This window comes from Aphis gossypii, chromosome 2 (assembly GCF_020184175.1).
Source record: "Aphis gossypii isolate Hap1 chromosome 2, ASM2018417v2, whole genome shotgun sequence".
Lineage (NCBI taxonomy): Eukaryota > Metazoa > Arthropoda > Insecta > Hemiptera > Aphididae > Aphis > Aphis gossypii.
This window is the reverse complement of record NC_065531.1, coordinates 32429347-32455353: the sequence shown is the minus strand read 5'-3', so window position 1 is coordinate 32455353 and position 26007 is coordinate 32429347. Positions and strand designations below refer to the sequence as shown.

General features: G+C 29.9%; 1 protein-coding gene across 40 annotated transcripts in view; it reads left to right on the top strand.

Annotated features, from left to right (window-relative positions):
- LOC114123048 (collagen alpha-1(III) chain-like) overlaps nt 1-25176 on the top strand; it is a 32554-nt gene extending 7378 nt beyond the window's left edge. Inside the window, exons 2-30 of one of the 40 annotated variants that reach the window (XM_050202147.1) lie at nt 11940-12078; nt 12147-12569; nt 13341-13619; nt 14025-14042; nt 14130-14891; nt 15509-15565; nt 16634-16678; nt 16751-16828; nt 17049-17084; nt 17251-17328; nt 17414-17449; nt 17591-17662; nt 17732-17776; nt 17936-18004; nt 18097-18150; nt 18668-18730; nt 18890-18934; nt 19066-19152; nt 19284-19385; nt 20026-20061; nt 20668-20790; nt 20902-20928; nt 21054-21182; nt 21285-21311; nt 21920-22036; nt 22191-22307; nt 22532-22648; nt 22948-23076; nt 23138-25176. In XM_050202147.1, coding sequence (XP_050058104.1) covers nt 11940-12078; nt 12147-12569; nt 13341-13619; nt 14025-14042; nt 14130-14891; nt 15509-15565; nt 16634-16678; nt 16751-16828; nt 17049-17084; nt 17251-17328; nt 17414-17449; nt 17591-17662; nt 17732-17776; nt 17936-18004; nt 18097-18150; nt 18668-18730; nt 18890-18934; nt 19066-19152; nt 19284-19385; nt 20026-20061; nt 20668-20790; nt 20902-20928; nt 21054-21182; nt 21285-21311; nt 21920-22036; nt 22191-22307; nt 22532-22648; nt 22948-23076; nt 23138-24471 — 4644 coding nt within the window. In that variant the 3' untranslated portion in view covers nt 24472-25176. Of the gene's footprint in view, nt 1-11939; nt 12079-12146; nt 12570-13340; nt 14892-15508; nt 15566-16633; nt 16679-16750; nt 16829-17048; nt 17085-17250; nt 17329-17413; nt 17450-17590; nt 17663-17731; nt 17777-17935; nt 18005-18096; nt 18151-18667; nt 18731-18889; nt 18935-19065; nt 19153-19283; nt 19386-20025; nt 20062-20667; nt 20791-20901; nt 20929-21053; nt 21183-21284; nt 21312-21919; nt 22037-22190; nt 22308-22531; nt 22649-22947; nt 23077-23137 lie in introns of all 40 variants that reach the window. The other 39 variants (XM_050202135.1, XM_050202150.1, XM_050202133.1 and 36 more) reach the window with 39 other exon arrangements.
- The last annotated feature ends 831 nt before the right edge of the window (nt 25177-26007 follow it).

The window sequence follows — 26007 nt, the reverse complement described above, 5'->3', positions numbered from 1 at the left end:
TCAATATGGAAAGTATAAGTAGCCAATGTGACGCATAAACCTGGCTGATACGGCGGGTGGTCTTTCTATTGTTTTTTTCGGTCACTGTGTCGTTTCATAACGCCATACGAGTACATTATAATATTATTAGCAATGCTAATGCTATATGTCTAAGTGCCTTGGGTTTGTTTCTAAACAAATTATTACACGCCTACAGTGGCGACACGTTAACTACAAGGAGTACTCAAATTTATTTAGCAAAATAGATTTTTTTTTTTAAAACCACGGCGTTACTATTTTTTTGGGGTAGCCATTAGTTTTATATTTTTATACTTATTATAAAACTGTGTTTTTTTAAGTTAAATACAATAAATAAATAAAATTATGTATTAATTAAATTAAACATTTTAACGAATTACCTATTTATTTATATAGAAAAGATAATACAATTTAAAAAAAAATTGGAGAAAGACATATTGTAAAAATTTTCCTTTATTTTTTTTTCTTTTAAATCATACGGTTTTATTTGTATTTTGTGCGATAACTCATAATAAAATACATTAAATTTAATATGTATATTATATAACGTAAAGAATATTTATCGTTAAATATTTCACTAATAAAACGGTTTCAACTTTTGGTCTTTAATTTTATAGTACTTATAGGTTAAACATTTATTTCAGTTGTTTTCGTGATGATTCATGGCCGATAATATTACAAACCGTTATAACAATATGGTCGTTACGATCGGTAGAAAATGTTATTCGAACGTAGTGTATATGGTCGTATGACATATCTCTCTCGGGTTGTTACAGCACTATTATGAGACAACAATAATTATCATTAATTTCGATGTCTCCAAAGCCGGTCGTAGCGCCTCCGTGGCGAATTCAATTCGTCGGAAATATTCCGCAGCACCCACACGGTACACGCACACACGAACGCCGAACGAATATTATAGCATATTATGCATAACAAGAAAACAGCTCCTACTCCTTTTGACGTTCAGGACATCGCCGTCGACCGGCCGACAAGGTTAGTTGCCGCGAGGATGCTGCCGCCGCCGTTGTACTTTACATCGCATTAATATATTATACATGCGAACAATATTTACGGCTGTAAAATGTGATATTCCTTTGCGTGTACCATAATAATGATGAATAATAGCCAATGCAACACGAAACGTTATGAGCGTGACGGCCGATACCGTTTTAGTCATACATTGAACGACGCGGTCCTCCCTCATAATTGGGATTTACCATTATTTTTGATACGTACAACTCCCCACGCGGGATAACGACAATCGTGACTTGTATTGCATAATACTATGTCATTTGTTTGTTTCTTTATTTATCGTTTTCATTTTTCCCATTTAGATCATTGTCACTGTATGTGTGTGTGTGTGTGTGTGTGTGTGTGTGTGTGTGGGAATTGTTAGTTGACGATTTTAATTTCACGGTCGGACATCATTCCGTGTCGATAGATGATAAAGTGACCATATATGCACGCATTAATGGGGAATGACAGCATGGTTAAATAATGAAAACGTAATTCGAAACACTTCAATTTTATAATAATATTATCAAAATCATAATTTGAGTGTAAAACCAAACTGTGCATCTTTGTTACCAGTTTTTCTTTAACTGCACTTCCTACATTTAAGATCTTGAAAGACACAAAAGGTTTAGTAATGAGTATTAACTATTTTTGTTTGGCTGACTAATCTATTTTTCTTTATTGAGTTCAGAAATAGACATAGGTTACATGTGATACGAGTCGAACTTGTCAGTTATGATATACCCGTAATTAACAGCCATTTACTATTGTTATTATGAATATGATAGTCTGTGAGAGTGCGAATTCGTGACAAACATTTTTGTCTCCCCTCTTCGTAAAAAATTACGTAATTTTTGTATTAACAGTTTTGTTATATCTTGAATTCATATATGTAACAAGTATACTGAAAATATATTTATTTTAGATTGATCAACTTAATACATAGGTATGGTTAAATATTATTTTTTTAAATACTTGGATATTTTATCCAATTGATATTTTTTTCTAGAATTTATTCATCGTTTTAAATTAAAGATAATTTAATTTGAATTAATTATTTTCTTTCTTTGTCATGTATATTTCATACATTACATTTCATTTTTAATTAAATCGTTATTGATTAACTGTAGTATGAAAAAAACTCTATTTTAGATTCAGAACAAAGCGATAAATATATTGATTTTATAATGATGAGTGTATTTTAATTTTATTTTTTTTTCTCTAACAACAGCTTTAGGTGTACTAATAATATTTTAATTTTAAAATTTAAGTGTAATCTTGTAGAATATCAGATCTAGTTGATACTATTTTAGTCTAAAATATAAATTGGTCAAAACTAAAAAAAATTCCACATACTATTTTTAATCAGAAAAAAAAACGAAAAAAAAAATATAGAAAACGGGATTATTTACGCAATATTGATTTTTTACAAAATGTATACTTATTGTTATTTTGTTATAAACCAAATAATACGTATTAATAACAATAATAAATACGATGTTTTGGAACTCACCTGTGAGACCGTATGTCAGATACAGGCTCCGCTCAGAATCGTTTTTCATATACAACGATTTATTATTGAACTCAAAGTTTACATACATCGCTGGATTTTTTTTAAATAGTAGTTAAAACTTTAAATTGGAAATATATTGCAATCATCGAGACTTAAATAATTATTTATTTAAATTTTTATCTGAAAATGATTTTCCGTTATACATATATTTTAAGTTAAAGGAACAGTCAAATACACTATACTTATATTATAAGTTGTAAAAAATAGTACTCAGTAAAAGTCAAAACTTATATTTATATTTATCACGTGTTTTAATATATTTCTATGTCAAAAAAGTTTATTTCATACTAATTAGTTTAAATAAATAAATGCTTCAAAGATCATTATGACCAATTAAGCAACATTAACTTTCTGAATAGACTTGATCGTGTCCATCCATCGTGATGGAAAAATAATTTATTATTTAAATTGATATTAAGAAAGTTTAAAGTTTCCTCTTGAAGATATTTCGTAAATTGTATTGGAAATAAATAATAGACCTTCGATCATTGTTTTAACATTCAACATATTTTAAGAAATAAAGAATTTAACAACATCCTTAAATAATTTTTATCTATTATAATATAGTTACATATTAATAACCTTAAGACATGCTACGACGAGTTTGATATTGTGTAAAGCTTCGTTTGGAGAGAAAAAACATATATTCAATAATATTAATTATCTTGTTTATGTTATTCATGATGTTATTTCTATAAAAAACCGGAATAAATATTAAAATACCATCGCGAAGTATAGTAAAATATTTTTGATAAAAAAAATTGCAATTCTCTAACTTTAACTTTTAAACTTTTTAAGCGTATACCCAAACATTTTATAGAGGATTACTTTAGCTGTTAAAAAGTGCACGCGTATTACTTGAAACAAATACCTAATGTATTCAAAAGCTTTATGGACGGATCAGTAAAAAAAAAATTGTTTATAAATGTGTATTAATGTCTGCATAAATAAGGTTGACAAAGTCGTGAACGTATTATAGTTTGCGAAAAAATTTAAAATCACAGGCTACAGACAGCACTTTTACTGCGTTCGTATATTATTACAATATATTATACATTCGAATTCGCATTCGTTTCCGGAGTGTGGAATGACATTATAAACGTGTCAAACTGCACATACACTGTGTAACTACATTTCACATGGATCACGACAGCGATTAATTATTATCATTGAGATAGACGAAAACAAAAACAAAAAAATAAGACAAAATAAAATACTGGATGTGCTGCTTGTGTCGTATTATATCTCCAGCACGTCTGCAGATCTATTGTCGGAGTTCGCGCCTTCGTCCATTGTTGTGTGTATTATTTCACATGTGTGGGCAAATATTATGTAATCCGTACGGGTACGCACTCGCACACGTATGCGCATTATACTATATACGGTACGACGGTGTTCCGGGGAATGGTGTCTTTTCGGTACCGCCGGGAAGCAATGCGCGTAAATACCGTAGGTCGAACTTGACATAAAGCTTAGAACCTACCCCGGGGCCAGTGAAAGTAATTTATCGGTGTTTGCTATTTTCATAGACATCAATCATTTTTACTTCAATATTTAACAATATTTGTCTCATTAAAACGAATTGTGTATTGTACGTATTATTTGTATAGTGTTATTATGTTCGGAATCATTTCGACCGCAAAGACCTGAAAGCGATACATTATTATAATAGTCACCGCACCCACACTTTCTGTTTGGGTACTTTTTACACCTACGGAACTGAAATACGCGGCACATATAACTTTATCATACGAATATTACGGTTAAATGCTAAATAATATTATAATAATATTCGAAACGAAAACTATACTTTTACATTGTTATTGTTATTATACGTGTAGCGCGATGAGTACAAAATACGATAGTGTAATATATTATATCGCAGTTAAAATTTACGACGCACTATACGGTGTTTGCAGAGACGGAACGCGCGTTTATGAATTATGTTTTCACAAGCGTTTAGTATTCGTGTCCCAATACGAATGTCATTTGCACACAGTCGTCGCGAGTCTGTCCGGGTCGAAGATGCATTTTTATTCGCCTGAACGTAAAAACTGAAGTGTAGGTTCGCGTACGTATGTATATATAAAGACACTTTGGACGCTGTCGAAATACACTTACGAAAACGTTTATTTACCAAAACTCGATTTTATCACATATTACCGAGCGAGCGGCCACATCAATACGGCTCCCCCGATAATACAATATGGTAATATTATAATGTGTGTTGTTTACGCGCATCCACCAGGCGTAGACACGTCTTATAATCTCTGTTGAATATTCTGCGGTATTTTGCCGGTTTATGGACCGCTGTTTCCGAGCGTGGGCATTTCCCCGCACTGTCCCCGTACACGCCGGGCATTCGATTGTTATTCCGTTTATTATTATTACTTTTTATTTTATTTTTTTTTTTTTCTGTTCGAGACGCGTATTATAACCGTTCACGGCGGCGGCGGTGGCGGCCCGCGCGAGAGGAATGTCGAATAACGAAACTTTCACTCATACACATAATATTATATATTATATCAGACAATAAGATGCACACGGACGTGCGCGCACATCTCCGCGGCGGTCGACCTTCGAGCGCATGTGTGTACGAATATTTACATCGGTGTTGAGGGCGCGGATACTCTCCTAGAAATAAAACGCAGGCTCCGGGCGAAGTAGACCTAGAAAAAAAATGTATATATATATAACGTAATGTAAGCGAACGATATTATTATTATTCAACATCGTCGTCGTCGTCGTCGTCTGTGTCGTCGAAAGTGTTTACCCACGCGCGGACCCGTATACCGGTCTTCTTCGTATATAATGTTATATATATATATATATATATATATAATAACGATATTATATTATTAAACGTACGAGAAGGTTTTGGGCGGTCACGTTGAACTTTCAACCGTTTAGGTCATACACATGTGCGCAAAAGTGAACGCGTGGAATTCCGACGGCACACGCTCACACGCGCGCGAACCGACGAACGCGCCCGTACCGCATAATAATATTATTATGATTTATAATAATATATATCGGAATCGCGTGGCCCGGAGACGGTAGATCACCGACGGAAGTTTAATTTAATATCACTGCGTAACGCAAACGACGATGACGATACTACTACTACTACTACTACTAATAATAATAATATATTAATATTAATATAATATTAATATAATAAAATATCTGGTCAGACCAGTCTCCGACGCCAGGCCGTGTACAAAAAAATTAACGCATATTACATTATATTTTAATAATAATATGTAAAGGACTGACGGATAAGGACGTTCACGTAACCGGGTATACGCGGACGCGGTAGATAATACGACAGCGATGATGATACCGGACGGCCTTCACCTTAAAAGCGACGGCGCCTGTGTACCATTTATATGCGCGCCGCCGTTAAAACGCGTATAATTTTAATGATAATAATATAATGCGATCGTGTCGATTGTAACAATAAATAATAATAAACGGAGGCAATCCTGCCGTCGAAGGACCGCGCCGCGCGACTGAAGTGCTGAAATGAATTTTCCTTCTATTCGCTCGACGTGTTTCGTACGTTACAACACCGCTTCGAGTATAATACGAGTGTAAAATACAGTACTCGCGTATACTGTTGCATATTATTACATTGTATTCGACACTGAATAATAATAATAATAATAATCGTATAATCGTATCGATCGGACGAGCCTGTCCGTCAGTCACGCATTAGCCTTTGCAGTCTGTACATAATATTTTATATTACCGGCCGTGCTCACCTGTTGTGTACCGCGGTAAACAGCGTTTCGATTAAATGCGTAAAAAAAATATTGTTTATTATTGTTAAGGCCCTACAAAAAAGACTCGTCAATCTAGGCGCGATCAAACGTACAGGTGCCCGCGTGGCGCTATTATCACCCGTCGTATCGTATTGCGATGTTAACATATAGGCAATACGTCTTGATCGAACGTGGTGTAATAATAATATAATGAGCATATAATAGGTACAATGGAGTGTTGCTAAACAATGGTCGATGTTGGTCAAATACACGGTATACCGCAGTAGTAAACAATGCGCGTATCACCCGATGGCGTGCGTTCGATGTGAAAACAATAATATCACATAAATCCATATTGCACCCGTTTTGCTACTATATTTTGGGGACCCCGTGCACGGGTGCATTAAAATACAATTTTTAACGGATAATGGGCCATCGTCGTTCGTAACACGACAATATAAATCGTAGTCCCGACTGCACAGTTTAGGTGTATTGTGCGTGTGTTATAATTTAATAGCGTTTAAATAAACGTTGTTTCACTTTGAACATTGATGAATAATCTTTTTTTTATCTAAGGGTCTACAGCACGCGATAATAGCTTTTATCCTATGTGTTTTCGCAAAGTAAGTAAATCTCGTCGTAAATCCCAAAAAAAGGTCACAGTCCTATATACACAAATTGTAGCTCGAGTATTTTTGAAACGTGTTTGTGAATCGCGTCCCGGGATATTCTGTATATTTTATATCAAAGATTAGAAATCCGCACATACTGAATAGGTGTGTATTTTCATCATTAAAATAATACGCTTATCGTTACGGCGTATAAAATTGTTTTGAAATTGTTGATTCAACTTAGGTTCCGAGTTTGCAAAATTACGCAAACGCATATTCATAATGTTTGCAGTATCCGTTCTGTTTTGTTCATTTGTACATTGAATACATTAATATTATATTTAAAATACAATGATGTTATCGTGACTAAGGAACTATTTACTCAACTTTAATAGTATTAGAATTTTTAAGCCTACGCGCACGTAAAGAAAAAGTTCAACAAAGCCGAATCACAACATTATATCCCAGCTGTATTAACATTACAAAACAAAAAATAAATAAATAAAAATACACCGTTATACCAAACGACAATAACCACATTATGCCATTGTTTTATCATATTATACGTGTACGTACGTTAGTAAGTTATCAGGACCTTAAATACCAGTAAACCACGCGTCCACGTACTTGCAGTATAAGTTTTAATATGTTATGTTTATTTTCCGCTATGCTCATCTGTTTTGGGGGACAACAGTCACGTGCGCGTTTGACACGTACGGTGTTCGACCGAACAACAAACTTATAATGTACGTAATTTGGTTTATTTTGATATTCAATCCTGTAAAAATCTGTGCACCGTCTTCCCGGGCGTCATGCGTATAAGAGGATTTGAGGATAGAACTCGGCAAGGGTACGGACAGAATTCCACAGCCGCAACCCAAGTGTTTTAGAATTGGCAATTCCCACGGGTCCGGTATTATTATTACGTAATACAATATATGGCGGTCGATTTATTTTGTGGACCTAGTAGACAGTGACTGATTTTCCAAGACCTCTACTGTTTTGGTTAGATTACATCCTACCACTATACTTCACGGCGTTCCGTCCGTACCAGAGTACCTTGATATTAATACTATATTATGCGTATTATTGTGCTACCTATCTCATCTTTGCGATTGAAAAACGATTCGTATTAACCTGCCGTGAAGACGAGATAAAGTAATAATTTATTTTTTCTTACTACCGTTTACCGTGTTAGATAGGCAATCGTATAAAAGTACGACATTCGATGTGAGAAAAATGCTCTCATCTCGTGATCGTATACGTACGTACACTCTTGTGTATAATGTTATTTATCCGTTAACGATTAGATAAGGAAATCAGGTTTTTTTTTTTATTGGCATTGAAATTTAATTGTTGTACGTGTGTTAGTATTTTTTAGAAGTTATTGTAAGCAATATGTACCTAAATTATTCGATTGACACAATTAATATCCATAATATTTTCAGACCGACAAATTCAAGTCAACTAAGTGTTTAAGCTTTAAACCAAACTACCTATTATGGTTTCGGAAAATAATTTTAAAATTCATTCAGCACCTGTTTTGAATAATCATACGAAAATGTCTATGTTTAGTCATAATGAATTCATAACTCGTGTTGGGTATATGAACCTCCACTATTCATAATCTAATTACCTATTACCTAAACATATAATAGGTACTTGAACGAAAAAAAAATCGTTTTGCTTTAAAATTGTACACAAGATATTGATTGATTGATACAAGTAGACATTTTATCTATTTATAAAACATAATGCATTTTTGTTCTTATGTGACAATGTTTATTTAAAACTATATTTTATAATAATATGATGTAGGTAACTACACTTATGTAAATCATGTGAATTGAGAAAGAATTCACTTCTGTTGTATTAATATTTTATCATTCACATATAAAAATATTATTGCTTATTTACTTTGGGTAACTAAACTATGTCTAACATTTAAAACCAAAAAGATCGATTAATTATTTTTATATGATCATATAGTGCAAACAAATCTAAATATATTATGTATATTTATTTTATTTAACTACATTTTTAATATTATTCCAAATTAAGTTTAGGTATTACTATGATATCATTTTAAATTTTAATGGTCAAATTTAAAACATAAATTAACCAAAAAAAAAAAAAAAAACGATTGTGGAATAATATGCTCATATTATTTTAAAAATATTTAATAAATTAATGGAACACACTATTTTTAAGATTTTGTTTTAATCGTTTGAAAATTTTAGAAACAAATAAGAGCTCCAGTTAATGATATTCAGTATTTTTTATCTGCAGTTTCATTTTAAATCAAAAAATATAAAAGATTATAGTCATGTTTTACTATATTTATTTTATAGTTAATGATTTATCTATTAACATAATATATATTATATTTACATATTTTTTATATTATTTAACTATTAGTAGCTGCCCAATATTGATGGAAAATGCATGTAAGTTTTGCTTAAATTTACAACGGTTATGCAATATACTCGATGAAGTGATTTGGTTAAGTTATTATAGGAAATCACATATACCTACTATCTAATAAATTCAAAACTAGTCGACCTCAGTGTTACATTAAAATAAAGATGAGATTAGGAAAAATAAATTTCTCCAAAATTAGTCTTTCGGCCTACAAAAAAATGTATATGCTTATTTATGACTAATACGACGAATGTCATTAATATATAATTGGCAGTTCAAGGACAACAGGTAATTGATACAGATATAATATTAAGTAGATTATTTCTAACTTGATAGTTTTTTCTTTTTAATTGTTACATAAGCATATAAAATTCATATTTTGAGTTTTCAGCATAAATTCTAAGGGAAAAATAATATGTCATGCACGGATATAGTGTTAATGAACTTTGCTATAAATATTGATCGCATTGACTAAAATCGAAGATCTGATTGTTGATTCAAATTATATTATATTATACGATCAAAACAGTAGGTACAATTAAAACTTTTTTGTGGAGCTAAATAGTAACTTAAAAGTAATTTTAGTGAAAATCAATATAACAATTCAATTCACTATTACTTATTAGTTATTACTTTATTAGTATGATTTAAATAACATTTATACTTTATTTAAAAAGTCTATAAGTATTTTTTGAAGAATAAGATGTATAAAATATATAACATATAATATAATTAACTACAATTATTGCTAACCTTATAGCTAATATAATATTATATGATAAACACAGTTCTTCTAATAAATAATGTTGTAGATTATTTGTTATAATTGGATAATATTTTCAAATCAAACATATTATATTATGAGTATCTACTAGTATTATAGGTATCTACTACACAACTAATTGTGATTTTTAATTGATTTATAAAGTAGTGCGTGTTAATAAAACGTTATACCCACGTGTGTTTTCTCCATCTTACTAACGCACGAGTGCATGCCATTGGAAATTGTAGATTCAAAAGAACCCATTTGACACTATTATTTTTTATATCGTTAAAATTAATTAATCTATTATTAAATCAAAAGGTTAAAATATAAGCCAGGTCTCTATGTAGGTGTTTTTTTTTTTTTTGAAACAAGTAACCTGCATTTTAAAATAATTGTAAACTTATGTACATCTTCTTAACGCAAATGGACTTGAACAATGTCGTACGATAACCTAAACCTATATATCTTAAAGTTAAATTATTAAATTTATTGAACATAGTACCATATATATTATGTGTTATAATATATTCTGTAATATTAATGGGAAAAACATATAATGAAAAAATATTTGTATCAGTTGTAACACAAAAGTTATTCAACTACACATTGTTTTATTATTATAAAGTTTTAGACAAATATGCAACCCTGGAGTTAGCTGAAAACTATTATATTTTAATACGCATATTCGTACAATAATAAATAACAACACACTGAGCGCACCTACGCGATGGTTCAATAAAATAAAGGTAGGTAATTCACCATGCGAATGCGTTAGTCTGAGTTGAATTTCTAAGTGGTGATTACGAGTGCTCCAGCTCGTGTGATGAATCCGACCAGTAGGTTCTCACAGTGAATAAATGTAGGACAAAAATGCCAACACGATTATAATTTTAAAATTCCATCTTGTGTTGAAGAACAACTACGGTTACATTTTGTTGGAATGGCGACAAAAAAAAAACAGTTTAAAGTTTATTGGCAAAATTGCAAGGATAATAGAATGACCATATTTATTAGGTTTTAAAATCAAAACATCCGTGTTAGTACACGTAGATGAGTTTTCAGAAGAATTCGTTAATATATACATATTATAATATAATAAAGGTTATATGATTTGAATAATTTAGTCAATTATTAGATTTTAATGTTTTAGAAACACAAAATATGTATATAAATATATACAGTGTGTTTAAAATGAAATCATCTACTAAGTAAATAATTAAATAAATTATCTGTTAAAAGATTATAAGACTTTATTTAATATTTATCCAAACATCGAAGTCGAAATTTTATGATCTGTGTCGCTATAACACTGCTGTTTAATTTTTAGAAGATAATAAAAGTATATTTGTGAAAAAAATGCTGTTATTATTAATAATAGTTTTATTAAAATATTGATTTTTACAAGTAATTAAAAAAAAATTAATATAATTAATTTTAAACTAGTAACTAACTTATACTTTTTATTATAGTAGTATTAAGCTGTATTTTTCATTATAATTTATAATACCTCGAACGAATCTAAGATTTCAAATACTCTTCATGTGATGTTCACAAATGGCTTATGTTTTATAACTACTTAAAAATAACTAGGTCATACTTCAAATATATTATAGAATAATCAGATTTGAAATTTTTTTTAAGCATTAACTTGAAGAAAAAAGTATAATCTAATTAAACATTAAATTGAACAGCAATGAGATACGTTTATTTTAATACATTTTTAAAATCTCTTTAAACTAAACTATATTGGAACACTTATTTTATTTTAGATGTATTTAATACTGTTGTTTGCAATCGTGGGAGTTCAGTTTGCCTTATCTCAGCAAACTAACCCAAATGATTTGGAAGTGGTACTTAACATTGAAGATAGCAACAAAACTCAATATCATGAGCAAAATTTCGATACCAGTATGTATTCTATAATGTATATAAATTGTTAAAATATCTTTTATATCAAATTTGTTTTTGTTTTATAGTGGCCTATATATTCGGCTATGAAGTAGGTCCAAATGGTCAATTCCATCATGAAAACAAAGGCCCGGATGGATTCACATATGGTTGTTATGGATATGTAGATCCAGAAGGAAAATTACAAGCAACTCATTATATATCTGATGGCTGGGGATACAGAGTAGTCACACCTGGCGAATCTGTTGAAATTTTCCATCATAAACATGACCCTGCTGATGAAAATCAAGCTAATGAAAGTTCTGAAGGTGGTTCTGAGCATGAACATCATGGACACCATGGAGTGGTTACAGCATGGGGTGATCTTTATTTCCCGAAAGGATGTGGAGGAGGACGACCAATTCAAGGTACTGGTCAATTAGGTGGATCAGGTTCATCAGGATACCCTAGCTTTATTGGAGTTGGTCAACCAGGACCAGCAGGTGCACCTGGTATGAAATTATGATTAAGAAGCTTAATAATTAATGTATAATTATAATATTCCATCTTGTAATTTGATAATAACATAAAAAATAGTTCGAAATTAAACCATAGTAAAAATAATAGACTTTTTTTCAATTAACATTAGTTAATTCAGTAAAAGTTAAGAGGACGAAAGACGAAACACCTGAATGTGTTGTCTTCTTCTTTTAAGTGTGTAATACAACAAATTTAAGAGTAGCAGATCACGTTTAGCTTCGCTACTTTAAAAATTAGAGTGAATAAACCTATTATGAAACTTAATGGTAAGAACATTATCTGTGTTTGTAATTTATATATAGGTTCTTATGATAGTTCAGTTATTAAGCGAGTTATAAGTATTATTAATGTACGGTATATCATATAATATATATACTCATAACTTGCTAAAAAATTGAACTACCGTAAAAACCAACATACAAATACAGATAATGTTCCGACTATCAAGTTTCATAATAGGTATATTCACTCTAATGCTTAAACTAATGGAGATAAATGTGATCTGCTGATCGTGAATTTGCTGCTTTAAGCATTGTAAGACGCAGATAACACATTCGGATGTTGCGTCCTCTTATTAATATTCTAAAATTCAAAACCATTCATATTATAATACATTTGTGTTTTATTTATAACTTATATAAAATACAAACATAGGGATATAGAAACATATAGAAATACATTTAATAATAGATTAATTAAAAAAAATAAAAATAATTAAATTGAATTAAATATTTATATTTAAGGACCTTCTGGATCACCAGGTTCTGCTGGTTCTCCAGGATACCCTGGTTCGTTAGGATATCCAGGTAAACCAGGATCACCAGGCTCACCAGGCTCACCAGGTTCACCAGGCTCACCAGGATCCCCCGGCTCCCCAGGATCACCAGGGTCCCCTGGTTCTTTAGGCTATCCTGGATCAGGTGGTTCTAATGGATATCCTGGTTCACCGGGTTCCCCAGGTTCATTTGGTAAACCGGGATACCCAGGCTCACCAGGATCACCAGGCGCACCAGGATCACCAGGTTCACCAGGATCACCAGGTTCACCAGGATCACTTGGTTACCCAGGTTCAGGATCTCCAGGATCATCAGGATCTCCTGGATTACCAGGCGCACCAGGATCTCCAGGATCACCAGGATCACCAGGATCTCCAGGATCACCAGGATCTCTTGGTTATCCAGGATCAGGATCTCCAGGATCACCAGGTGCACCAGGCTCACCAGGATCACCAGGATCACTTGGTTACCCTGGATCAGGATCGCCAGGCTCACCAGGAGCACCGGGCTCTCCAGGCTCACCAGGAGCACCGGGAGCACCTGGATCTCCAGGTTCTTTAGGATATCCTGGATCAGGTGGTTATCCGGGTTCACCGGGTTCCCCTGGTACTTTTGGTAAACCAGGATACCCAGGCTCACCAGGATCACCAGGCGCACCAGGATCACCAGGTTCACCAGGATCACTTGGTTACCCAGGTTCAGGATCTCCAGGATCATCAGGATCTCCTGGATTACCAGGCGCACCAGGGACACCAGGTTCACCAGGATCACTTGGTTACCCAAGCTCAGGATCTCCAGGATCACCAGGATCTCCTGGATTACCAGGTGCTCCAGGTTCACCAGGCTCACCAGGATACCCAGGATCACTTGGCTATCCAGGATCAGGGGTTCCAGGATCATTTGGCTATCCAGGCTCACAAGGATCTCCCGGCTCACCAGGGTCACCGGGCTCGCCAGGATCTCCAGGTTCACCAGGATCACCTGGTTCATTCGGATATCCTGGATCAGGTTCTCCGGGAACACCTGGTGCATTTGGTAAACCAGGATACCCTGGCTCACCAGGATCTCCAGGATCACCAGGATCTCCAGGCTCACCAGGAGCTCCAGGCTCAACAGGATCACAAGTCTACCCAGGATCATTTGGTTACCCAGGCTCACAAGGATCTCCTGGTTCACCAGGAGCACCAGGATCTCCAGGATCACCAGGATCAGGATATCCAGGATCACTTGGCTACCCAGGCTCACCAGGATCACCGGGCTCACCAGGATCACCAGGATTGCCAGGATCTCCAGGATATCCAGGAACACTTGGCTACCCAGGATCAGTATCATCAGGATCATTTGGCTATCCAGGCTCACAAGGATCTCCAGGAGCTCCAGGCTCACCTGGAACTCCAGGAATACCCGGAACTCCAGGTTCTTCTGGATCAATAGGTTACCCAAGTGGTTATCCAGTATCATCAGGAACTCCCGGAACACCTGGATCCCCAGGATTACCAGGAACTCCCGGATTACCAGGTAAAACTTTTAAGTTTAACTTTTTAAGGTCGATCTTATAAAACGTTGTGGTGATTCGGATTTTTGGTTTATTACTTCGTTTGTAAATAGTAGTTTTTATTTATTTATTTAATTTTATATTATTAGTATAAATGATGCAATTATTATTGTGTTTTCATTTGGTCAAATAATTAATAAACACTTCTATTGATAGACTGGCAATAAGTAAAATAAATTTAAGATTAGCCATCACTTTTAATAAATTTGACATAATTGTGTAAGAAGTGTATGGTTTTTTATTGTTATCCTTCAATTTATTACTATTCTCAAATGTCATTCTTACATTTCTATAGTACAGTACAAAACCTCTTTATCCACCCACTAAAATATTACTATTTTAAAAGTATAATAATCATATTCATACAGGCAGCATTGCTTAACATTTAATTGATCAATTATATTTATAGTACTTATAGTAGGATCTACTATAACAATTCAATTTTCTAAACTATGTTTTACACTACTTTTTTAAAAATTTTTTTCAATCTACAATGATAAATGATGCTATATCTGATATTTAATAAAATGTAAGATAAAAGAAAAACATTTATTTATTTATAAATTTGATATATTTTTAGGTAAACCAGGTTCAGGATTACCGGGAAGTCCATCTACAGTGTATCCAAGTTATCCAGGTATAAACTCACTACATCATTGTATTTAGTTAAATTATATTATTATTAAATTAAAATAATTGTAATGAAGAGTAAGTTAGAGAACTAATTGTATTTTCTGTCCCTGAATACATGCATACTAAAAAATGATCATTCTGCTGAACTAACCGTATGTTCCTAGCTTTAGAATTATAATGAATTGACCTATTAAAACATTTAAAATTAAAGACGTAATTATGTTTGTGTATACTCTATTTTTACAATATTTTAATTTTAAATTGAGAACAAAAATTGGTAATTATAGTATTTTATAATCTCATAACTTACATACAAGTTTAAGTATTATTATTGTGCTACATCAGAGAGAGAAAATAAAACGTCATCATCATAGTTTATTATTAAATAATATTGTTGGTTGTGATAGGGAGGTAGGTGATTGTTCTATATGCCGTCAGGTGACATTACCTGCGTAAATTTTCATATGTTAAAAACCTCGATTACCGATGTTTCTTTCTTTTTTAGTTGTTAACTGTTCAGGGAAAAACATAAAATATGTACTCCAAAATTTTTTTTTAAATGATTTCTACAATTTTTATCATATATTAGTTATGAAAATAATTATTATCATTTCACTTTAAATCGTATACATTAAAATACATTGTATTATTATTATCCATGATTACAAAGACCATCAGGTTCTCCGGCGCCCCAGGCAGTCCAGGGATTACCCAATTGCCAAAAACTAACAGTTTACCCATCATCCACTTATCCAGGAAGTTCAGGTTATAATGATTAAAACGATATTTCACTTTATAGATTATTGAAAATATGTAAAATAAAAAACATATTTAAATAACTTGAATGCATTCTATGAACTAAGAAACTTTTTAAACTGTAATTATGACAACCTCAATTTTTCATATGCTCATAAAAATTCCATATTATTATATTAAAATAGAATATTTTTGTATAATAAAAAAATTGTATAGAACTTAATATTCAAAAGAATTAGAAAGTAACAGTTTTATTAACCACAAAAAACAGTATGTTATTATTCTGAAAATGTATTTTTTTTTATAATATTTATAGGTTCTCCGGGTTCTCCAGGATTACCCGGAACTCCAGGCTCACCAGGTGAATATTAAATTAAAGTTATACTTATAATACTTAGAAAACTAATTTTCAACTTAAATATCAATTTCATAGGTAAACCTGGATCTTCAGGCTATCCATCATATCAAAAACCATCACCTTACCCTCCATCGTCTTATCCTAGTGCACCAGGTAAATAATTCAATAATTACTCTAATATTCGTAAATTAACTTAATCTGCATTTAAGTTCGAATTTCATTAATACATTAATTTATTCTTATTCACTATCTTTTTTCAAATTCTAAAAAAATTCGTGATTAAAATATTTAATATTATGTTAATTATTTTAAAAAGAGTAAAAACAAATTGTATTAAGTTTAATATAAGATTTTTTTTTTAAATTTTATTTAGGCTCATCAGGTTTACCAGGAACTCCAGGAATTCCAGGTTTGTATTTCATGACTTATTAACGTCATTACTATAATATTTTTATACTTAAAGTGTCTTAAACAAAAGGAATTATAGTTTTTAATATTGCATTTATTTGATATTTGTTAATCTGTAATTAACATTAAACTATGGTAAATGCAACAAGATATTAATTTTTATACAGGAGCCCCAGGATTGCCAGGTTCACCAGGTTTACCAGGATCGTCGTATAACAAACCATCTACTTACCCAAGTGTTTCAGGTAATTACATTACAATCCATAAAACCTTAAATTAAAATTGAATAAAGTATTATTAAAACTAATTATTTTTCAAAATTTAATTTAGGATCACCAGGATTACCAGGTTCGCCAGGATTACCAGGTATACATTCAATATGGTTACAAAAAAAAAAAAAATAATAATAATCGTTGTTTAAAAATATTAATACAAATATTTTAAAAGAGTATATTATTTAAATTTAATTTAAAAAATATTTAATAGAATGTTAAATTATTTATTCAGGAGCACCAGGCCTTCCCGGTTCTTACCAAAAACCAACAACGTACCCCGGAACATTATACCCAAGTGGGCCAGGTAATACTCTTAGACTTTATTAAATTAATGCAATTTAATCTTAAAATGTATTTCTTATATTTTTATAAGGAGCTCCAGGATCACCAGGTACTCCAGGTTACCCAGGATCACCAGGTATAAATAATTATTTTTATTATCTTTAACTTACTAAAACATAAATGTTCCATACATTAATGATTTTGTTTGTTTATAATAAGTAATAAATATTGTGATTTAATTCAGTTCAACAACTATTTTTATGTTTATAATTAACTATTTTTTTGTATTATATAGGCCAACCAGGAACACCAGGATTACCAGGTTCTCCATCAAACACGAAACCTTCATACCCTGTAGCTCCAGGTAATAAGCAACATGAAAATAATTTTTGTTTAAAAATGATTAGGTGTCTTATTAACTTACCTTATAATATACTTTGATTATACTAATTTCAGTGTCTCCTGGATCACCAGGGTCTCCGGGTTCTCCAGGTTCTCCAGGTTTACCAGGTAATTTAAACATAATATTATCTGTTAATAATATATAGTAGGTATGTTATGTAGTGTAACGTGGTTAGAATAACTAGTGTGTAATGATTTTATGATAATATGATTGCGTCTATAACATATTATTTAAGATGTTCATTAATTCTTATTACAGTTCAAATTATTTTGAGTTGAAAGTTGAATTATAATTTAGAAGTATTTTAAAGCTTATATTGTATTATTAGATTTATAAACATATAACAAAATATGTATTATTCATAATACATTAAACTAATGACCAAAATATTAAATGTTTTATATTTTCATAAATATCATTATTTTACAAAATACAAGCTATTATACCTTTTTGTTGGGTATTAATGATTTATTTTGTAATTATATAATAAATATATATATATACATATTAATGAATGTACCTATAATAACATACTTATGATACAAGATTTTAACTAATAATCAAACTGTCAATGTAACTTTAAATTAAATTGCAAGTTTCTAATTTTCAATAATTATATTAAAGGAAAACCAGGATCTTACGTTCCACAATCTTCATATCCAGGATCATCTTATCCAGGTACCCCAGGTACAAAATAATTATTATTATTATTCTTATGCAAAATTTCAAAATTGTTTTAATATAAAATATAATATTTTAAAATATTTTATGTTGTTTAAATAATATAATAAAAATGCATTAATATATTAATTGGATATTATCCATTTTTTTTTTTTATTTCAAAAGGTCAACCAGGAACTCCAGGAACACCAGGATCTCCAGGATTACCAGGTATATATATATTTATTTGAAATAAAGTAAATGTATTATTTACATAATTATTATTATATGTTAATTATATTTATGATAACCAAAACGCTTATAGATTTTTGATATTTATCTATCTCATAAAAATTATATAGGTAAGCCAGGAGTATCAGCCATACCATCCTATGAAAAACCACAACCAACTTATCAAAAACCAAATGCCGGTTACCCCGGAAGTCCAGGTAAATCAACTTTTTTTATAATTGTAGTATATTGTTAAATATCGTAGTAGAATAAAATGTTTATTTTTTATAAAAATATCACAATCATTTATTTATAAATTGTATCTTAATAAGAAATACTATATTTTTAGGCCAACCAGGTACTCCAGGCTTACCAGGAGCTCCAGGGTTACCAGGTACAACTGCATACCCGAAACCTACACCACCACCATCAGCATATCCAGTAGGACCAGGTAATGCAGTAATAAACAGAAAAAAAATTAAATTAAAATAGTTTTTCTTAAATAAACATTTTGTATTTAAACAAAATTGTAATAACTAAATTACTTTTGCTTAAATATATGTATTTTATTTTTTAAATTTTACGTTAAAAATCCGTGTAATATATACTAATACATACATTAACTAGTATAATATAATAACTATAATTTGTATATTTATTATTTATTTAGTTTTATATGATTTCAATATATTATTTTAAATTATAATTTAAAAGTAAATAAATTAAATCAATAACTTACAAATCGTGCCTAATAAAAATAAAGTTTTAAATATTAAATCAGATAATAATTAATTTAAATATTTAAATAAATAAGATTGCTAACTAATTATAGCATTCTTAGTATACTTTAATTAACAAAAATATAAATTAGATATTTTTGATTTATTCGGTTTGTTTATTTTCTTATTTTCTTATTTTTTATTTTATCTATTTATTGTTGAGCTAAGAAGTGTCGAATTAAATTAACACGGAATTAAATAAAACTAATTCAAAACAAAATATCAAATATATATATATGTTAATTATTAGTATAATATTATCATATTATTCTGATTTATGTATTGACTAACCTATTTAAACACATTTTTCAGGTAAACCAGGATCCCCGGGATCTCCAGGACTTCCAGGTAATTATATTACAAATAATATTAAATATTGGAAAGCACATTTTACGATTATTCAGAAATATTAGTATAAAAAATTAATTTCATAAATCATTTCAATATTAATTACAATATTGATATTATACAGAAAAAAAATTATTATATCTGTATGCATTTATTATAGTACTAATGAAATAGGTACTTTAAAAAAAAGTACCTATTATCCAAAACAACAGTTAGGTATATTAAATCTATTAAATCACATTACATTGTTTCAAGAAATAAAAAGTTCACTACGTTATATTTATATGAAAATAATATTAAATTTCAAATAATTAGTACAGAAAAATAATTTTTAATAGTAAAAAGATTCATATAAAATATTGTAATAGTATTAACTAATAACTATTTATACATTATACACAATAAGTGTGTATTGTATATATTATATTTTTTTTAACCTAATAAATAAATATATTGTAAAACACTCCGATTAATTAATCATCAATAATTTCGTATTGGCTATAATAGTTTGTTACATATTAATGAAATATTCAACAATTATATCAAATATATTTTTTTATTCTGTTCACACTTTTTTTTATATAAATCAAATTATTATTTTCATAGGTCAACCAGGAACACCAGGTCTACCTGGGTCTGTATACCAACCCTCATACCAAAAACCGATTTCCAATAACCAATATGGAAATCCCTCTCCATATCCAGGATCTTCTTATCCCGGAAGTCAAGGTAACAATATATTAAACTAAAATTAATTATATTTTAAATATGCTTGAAATATAGAAATAATGTATTTTTTATTGTTTTTACAAAGATAATAATATAATATTATTGTTTCAGGACTACCTGGAACTCCAGGATTACCAGGTAAATATTATTATTTATAGTATGAAAAGTATTATTTTACGTTTTAAATAAATAACATAATTAAAATTTCTAGGTTTAATAATAATTAAATTGTTAAAGTAATAATATATATTTTTAAAATTAAGGTCAACCAGGTACACCTGGAACACCAGGCTCAGCTTATCCAGGTTCCACGTTGAATCAAAAACCTAATTATCAATCTGTTAAACCAAGCTCACAGGGTTATCCAGGTTCTTCATATCCAGGAAGTCCAGGTAAAAATATTTGAAAAGTTATATTTATAATCAATTCAAATAATTAATAGAAATAATAAAATCAAAATAATTAAATATCTTTAAAATGTGTTTTTGTTGTAGGACAACCAGGCACTCCAGGATTACCAGGTAAATAACACTATAACAGTTCCTATACAGATTTACAATTTAAAAAAATAAGTTTAAATCAAATCAGTTAAATTAAAAACAAAATTGTTTAAAACTTCAAAATCATTTTCTTAAACATAATAATTCTATGATGACGGTATCGGGACAGTTTGTTTAAAGTAACTAGTTAATTGTAAAAAAGACAAATTAGAAAAAGTGTCATTGATAAATTCATAGTTCATTTAAAAATACAATTTATCAAATAATACATATTTTTAGTTTACATGCTACAAATGATATTATTAAATTATTTTTTATAAAATATTTTTGATGAACTGTAAACTTAAATTATTGGTTTCAAATTTGAAATATATAACTTGAATAAGTAATTCAAAGTAATTAAATTATATATTTTTTTTAAATATTAGGTATTTATAAAATTTATAATTAAAAATTACTATAAATAGATAACGTATGTATTTTATTTTATTTTTAAAGAAGAAAAATATTGTCTTTTTTTATAATCATTATAAACCTGAATTGTAATCACAGTTATATAATACCTATTATCTCATCCATACACAAAACAATTATTTATTATGTATATTATGTTATTTGTGGAATTTTAGGTCAACCAGGAACTCCAGGTATACCTTCATACCAAAAACCAAATCCCCCAACAACATATCCAGTTCAACCTACATACCCATCACAGCCATCTTATTCTGGTTATCCCGGAAGCGCAGGTAAAAATAAATCTGTCGAAATACTTGAAATATAATACTAAATAGATTTATATCAAAACACTAAATTATTCTATTATACCATATCACTATTCAAGACAACGTTTTAATTATACTTAAGCTATATATTTTTTCATAATTTTGATCCATATTTTAGGTCAACCAGGAAAACCAGGTACGCCTGGTACTCCAGGTACACCAGGACTTCCCGCGGGACCATCCTACCCAAAACCTACACCTCCTGCCGGATATCCAGGTTCTCCTGGTAAACCAGGTAAATTTAAACTTATGTTTTAATCTAGACATTTAAATATAGTTATTTGAATATCTATTTACTAAGTAGTTTCTAAAGTACAAAAAATTTATTTTATTAGTGATTAATTTATCCCCATCTATAATATATTAAATATTTTACTCAATCTTATTCTAACTTTTTTTTTAATAGAAGTATCTTACTGATTTAAATAAAATTATGCTAATTTCTTATATTTATTTTAGGGCAACCAGGAACCCCTGGTCTCCCAGGCTTACCAGCCCAATCGTTTGGACAAAATCCTCAAACGTTTGTCGATTATGGAAAACCTAATCTATCATCAGGATATCCAGGATCTCCAGGTAAAATATTATAATCATTTTTTTTTTTAAAATATTTTAGTTATTAAAGTTACCTATAAAAACACATTTTATTGAATTTTTTAATATTAAAATTATGTAAATATATCGATTTAAAATGTCAATGATAGGGTAAGAATATAAATTTTATTATTAAGTATCAAAAATTGTGCTGTGGTTAAAAAAATATCTAATTCAAGTATTTCAAATATTTGTTCATTTTTATATTTTCTAGAAGTATTAGTAACGTAATGCTTGTGATTTCTCTAATATTGTATAACATAATTGTGATCTATTTTAAGGGCAACCAGGCCTTCCTGGTCAACCAGGTACTCCAGGAACCCCAGGAACTCCAGGATTCCCAAGTTCTTATCCCAGTTCACCAAAACCTAGTCCATCTCCCATAAATCCAGGCAGTGGAAGTGTAACAGGTAAATATTTAAATAACTTTAAATTTTTTAAGTTTATAATAAATCAACATTTATTTTGAAGGTTCACCATCTAATGGTTATCCATCATCAGTTGAACAAACTCAAACTGGTTATCCAAATAAACCTAGTTCTCAACCATCATACACGGGTCAAAATTATGTTTATCCTACCAGCTATCCTCAAAAGCCAAATGTTCCTGACTATGGTGCTCAGCAACCAAATGTGTATCCAGAATATTTAAGTTCAGGATATCCAGTACCTCCTCCTAACGCGCCACTCCCTAATTACCCACAACCTAATGCACCATCTGGTTACCCGAGTTTTTATGAATTGTATCCTGGTCAAAATCAAATATATCCCGGCCAACCAGATTTTAATGTATACCCATCTGTAGCTGGTGATCAATATCCTTTCAATGGAAACGTTTATGGTTATCCTGAACAACAGTTTACATACCCAGCAACAGAAATTAAAGGTGATAAACCTCAAGTAACAACACCTGTTTCTATTCAAACATCTGGTTATAAGAGTAAGTCTAGTCAAACTTCTCCGGAATATACAAGTAAACCTAGTTTGATAGATATACGCATAAATGTTCCAAATGTACCCGATTCCAACGATGGCCAAAAAGCTGTAATTTTAGGTAAAAATGACTTAACAGGACCATCTTCAGGATCATCAGGATATTCCAGCTCACTTACTCCACAATACGTTGACAGCCCTACGAAAGCGCCCAAATTACCATATCAATTTAGTCAAGAATCAAATCAAATTATTTTATCATCAAGCAAACCAGAAACTAGCACTCCGTTGTATAGTATATCTACTAAAACAGCATCTAAACCTGAAAATACTAATTCAGTGGAATCAAGTAGCACAGTATCCTATGAAGAACAATTTAGTACCCTTTCACCAGATTCTTCGACACCGGTCAATATAATTCCTTATCCCTTACCAATAGTGCCAAACCCAGGATCTTGTCCATGCTATTTTGTTCCACCTACAAGTAATTCTACCAATCAATTACAGCAACAACCAACATTTGACTTAAATAATTTACCGGAGGGCGCTGTTATTGGATTCGTGCCGGTAGTGTTTTATCCATCTTGCGGTGCAGGTAGTGCAACATCAAAAGAAGTGGTATCATCAAAGTTAAATCCTGTTTTCCCATCGGCTTATCAAGTACCATACAAATGTTCTTATTGTGAACAAAGTGAATCACAAACTGCAACCATTAGAGGAAGTTTTGATCAAGTAGTAAAACAAAGTCAATTAAATCCATCCGTTGTAATTAAAAGCCCAAGTAGAAAAAATTACCCAAATGCCCCAATTTATGACCAACAAGAATTTGGAAGAAAGATAAAAGTTGTAAGAAGGAAAACTAAAGATGAATAATATCAAAAATAATCAATGCAAATATTTTAAAGACTAAAAAAATACAAATTAAAAAAAAACAAATATAAGATAAAACAAGATATGAAAAAGGATAAATTTAACATTTCAGTTTTTTTTTATATGTTGGAAAATACTATCTATATGACTTTTTATATTGTACTAAAAAAAAAAATCAATTGACAATTATATTGTGTTATTATACAAATTAATACTCAAAATGCTCAGGTAATTTTATTTTTAGTTTAAGCTAATTTTATTGAATACAATCCAAATTATAAGGATATTTTTTTATGTAAATCGTTTTTTTTTTTATATTAATAAACGTTTAAAAGGATCAAAATATACAATATTCAATTAAATAATTTACATTAAAGTCATTTTAAACGTATAATATATTTTATTACACAATAATTGTAATTGTACCAATTGAATTTCGATAAAATTATTTTTATTATGTTTATTAGTTAATACTATCTGTTAATTATAACCCGTCCAGAAGTTACCAAACATTTACTGTCAATTTATAGATACTCTCGTAAGCCTAATTAAATAATATATTTTTACGATAAAATTGTATATATTTATAAGAAGGTAACTCCTGGATAGACGTTGATTGACAATTTTTATTTCACTTAATAAATATTTGTTTTTATGTACCGTAACTAAATGTCAATTAAAAATAAATAAAGTATAATTTGAATTGTATAGTCGTGTGTACATTTTTTATTAGATATGATATATTGAAGTATTTATTGATGGATTAAATTATAGCATAATATGAAGCAATGTATGTTATTAAACTTTCACTAATAATAAAATAAATATTTTCTTTTGAACTATTTGAAGAAAATATTATATTAAAATAAATACAATATATCTCGATAAGTCGTATTTTAGATAACTCGAAGGAATGCCTTAGCCTTGCCTTACATTTATGAGTTATCGAGGTTTTCTGTAAGTCGAATTTTCGATAACTTGAATTATTTTTCGCCCCCAACAGATTCTAGTTATCGAGGTTCCATCTTCCATTGTATTTAGTTATATATTTGTAGGCATTAATTCAAAGTAACATTACATTAGAATTAAAAGGGTTAGGTATGTATTTCCCAAAATGTTTTTAAATTTGTGTTTTATATTTATAAAAATAGGTAGTGTTAATTTATTTACTTCATTTTGAGTGGCATAAATTATAACATAAAGTATCAAAATATTTTTGTCATAAGCCTATTAAAAACATTTTAAAATTATAAACGATTTTTTCACAAATCAACACACACACTCAAATAACATCCTTCAATAATTATACAATGATCAGCTATTATATTTTAATTGTATGAATACAATAAGTACACATTTTTACCCTTGTAAAATAATATTGCATTCTTAAAAATACTATAAGTATAACAAAAATAATAAATATATTTTCTATCATTTAAATTTAATTAATGGGGCAAAATAATATTATATTCTAGTATGTATAAGTAATGTTGTATAATTAATATTTCACACAGTTGGATTCTAAAACATGAGATTTTT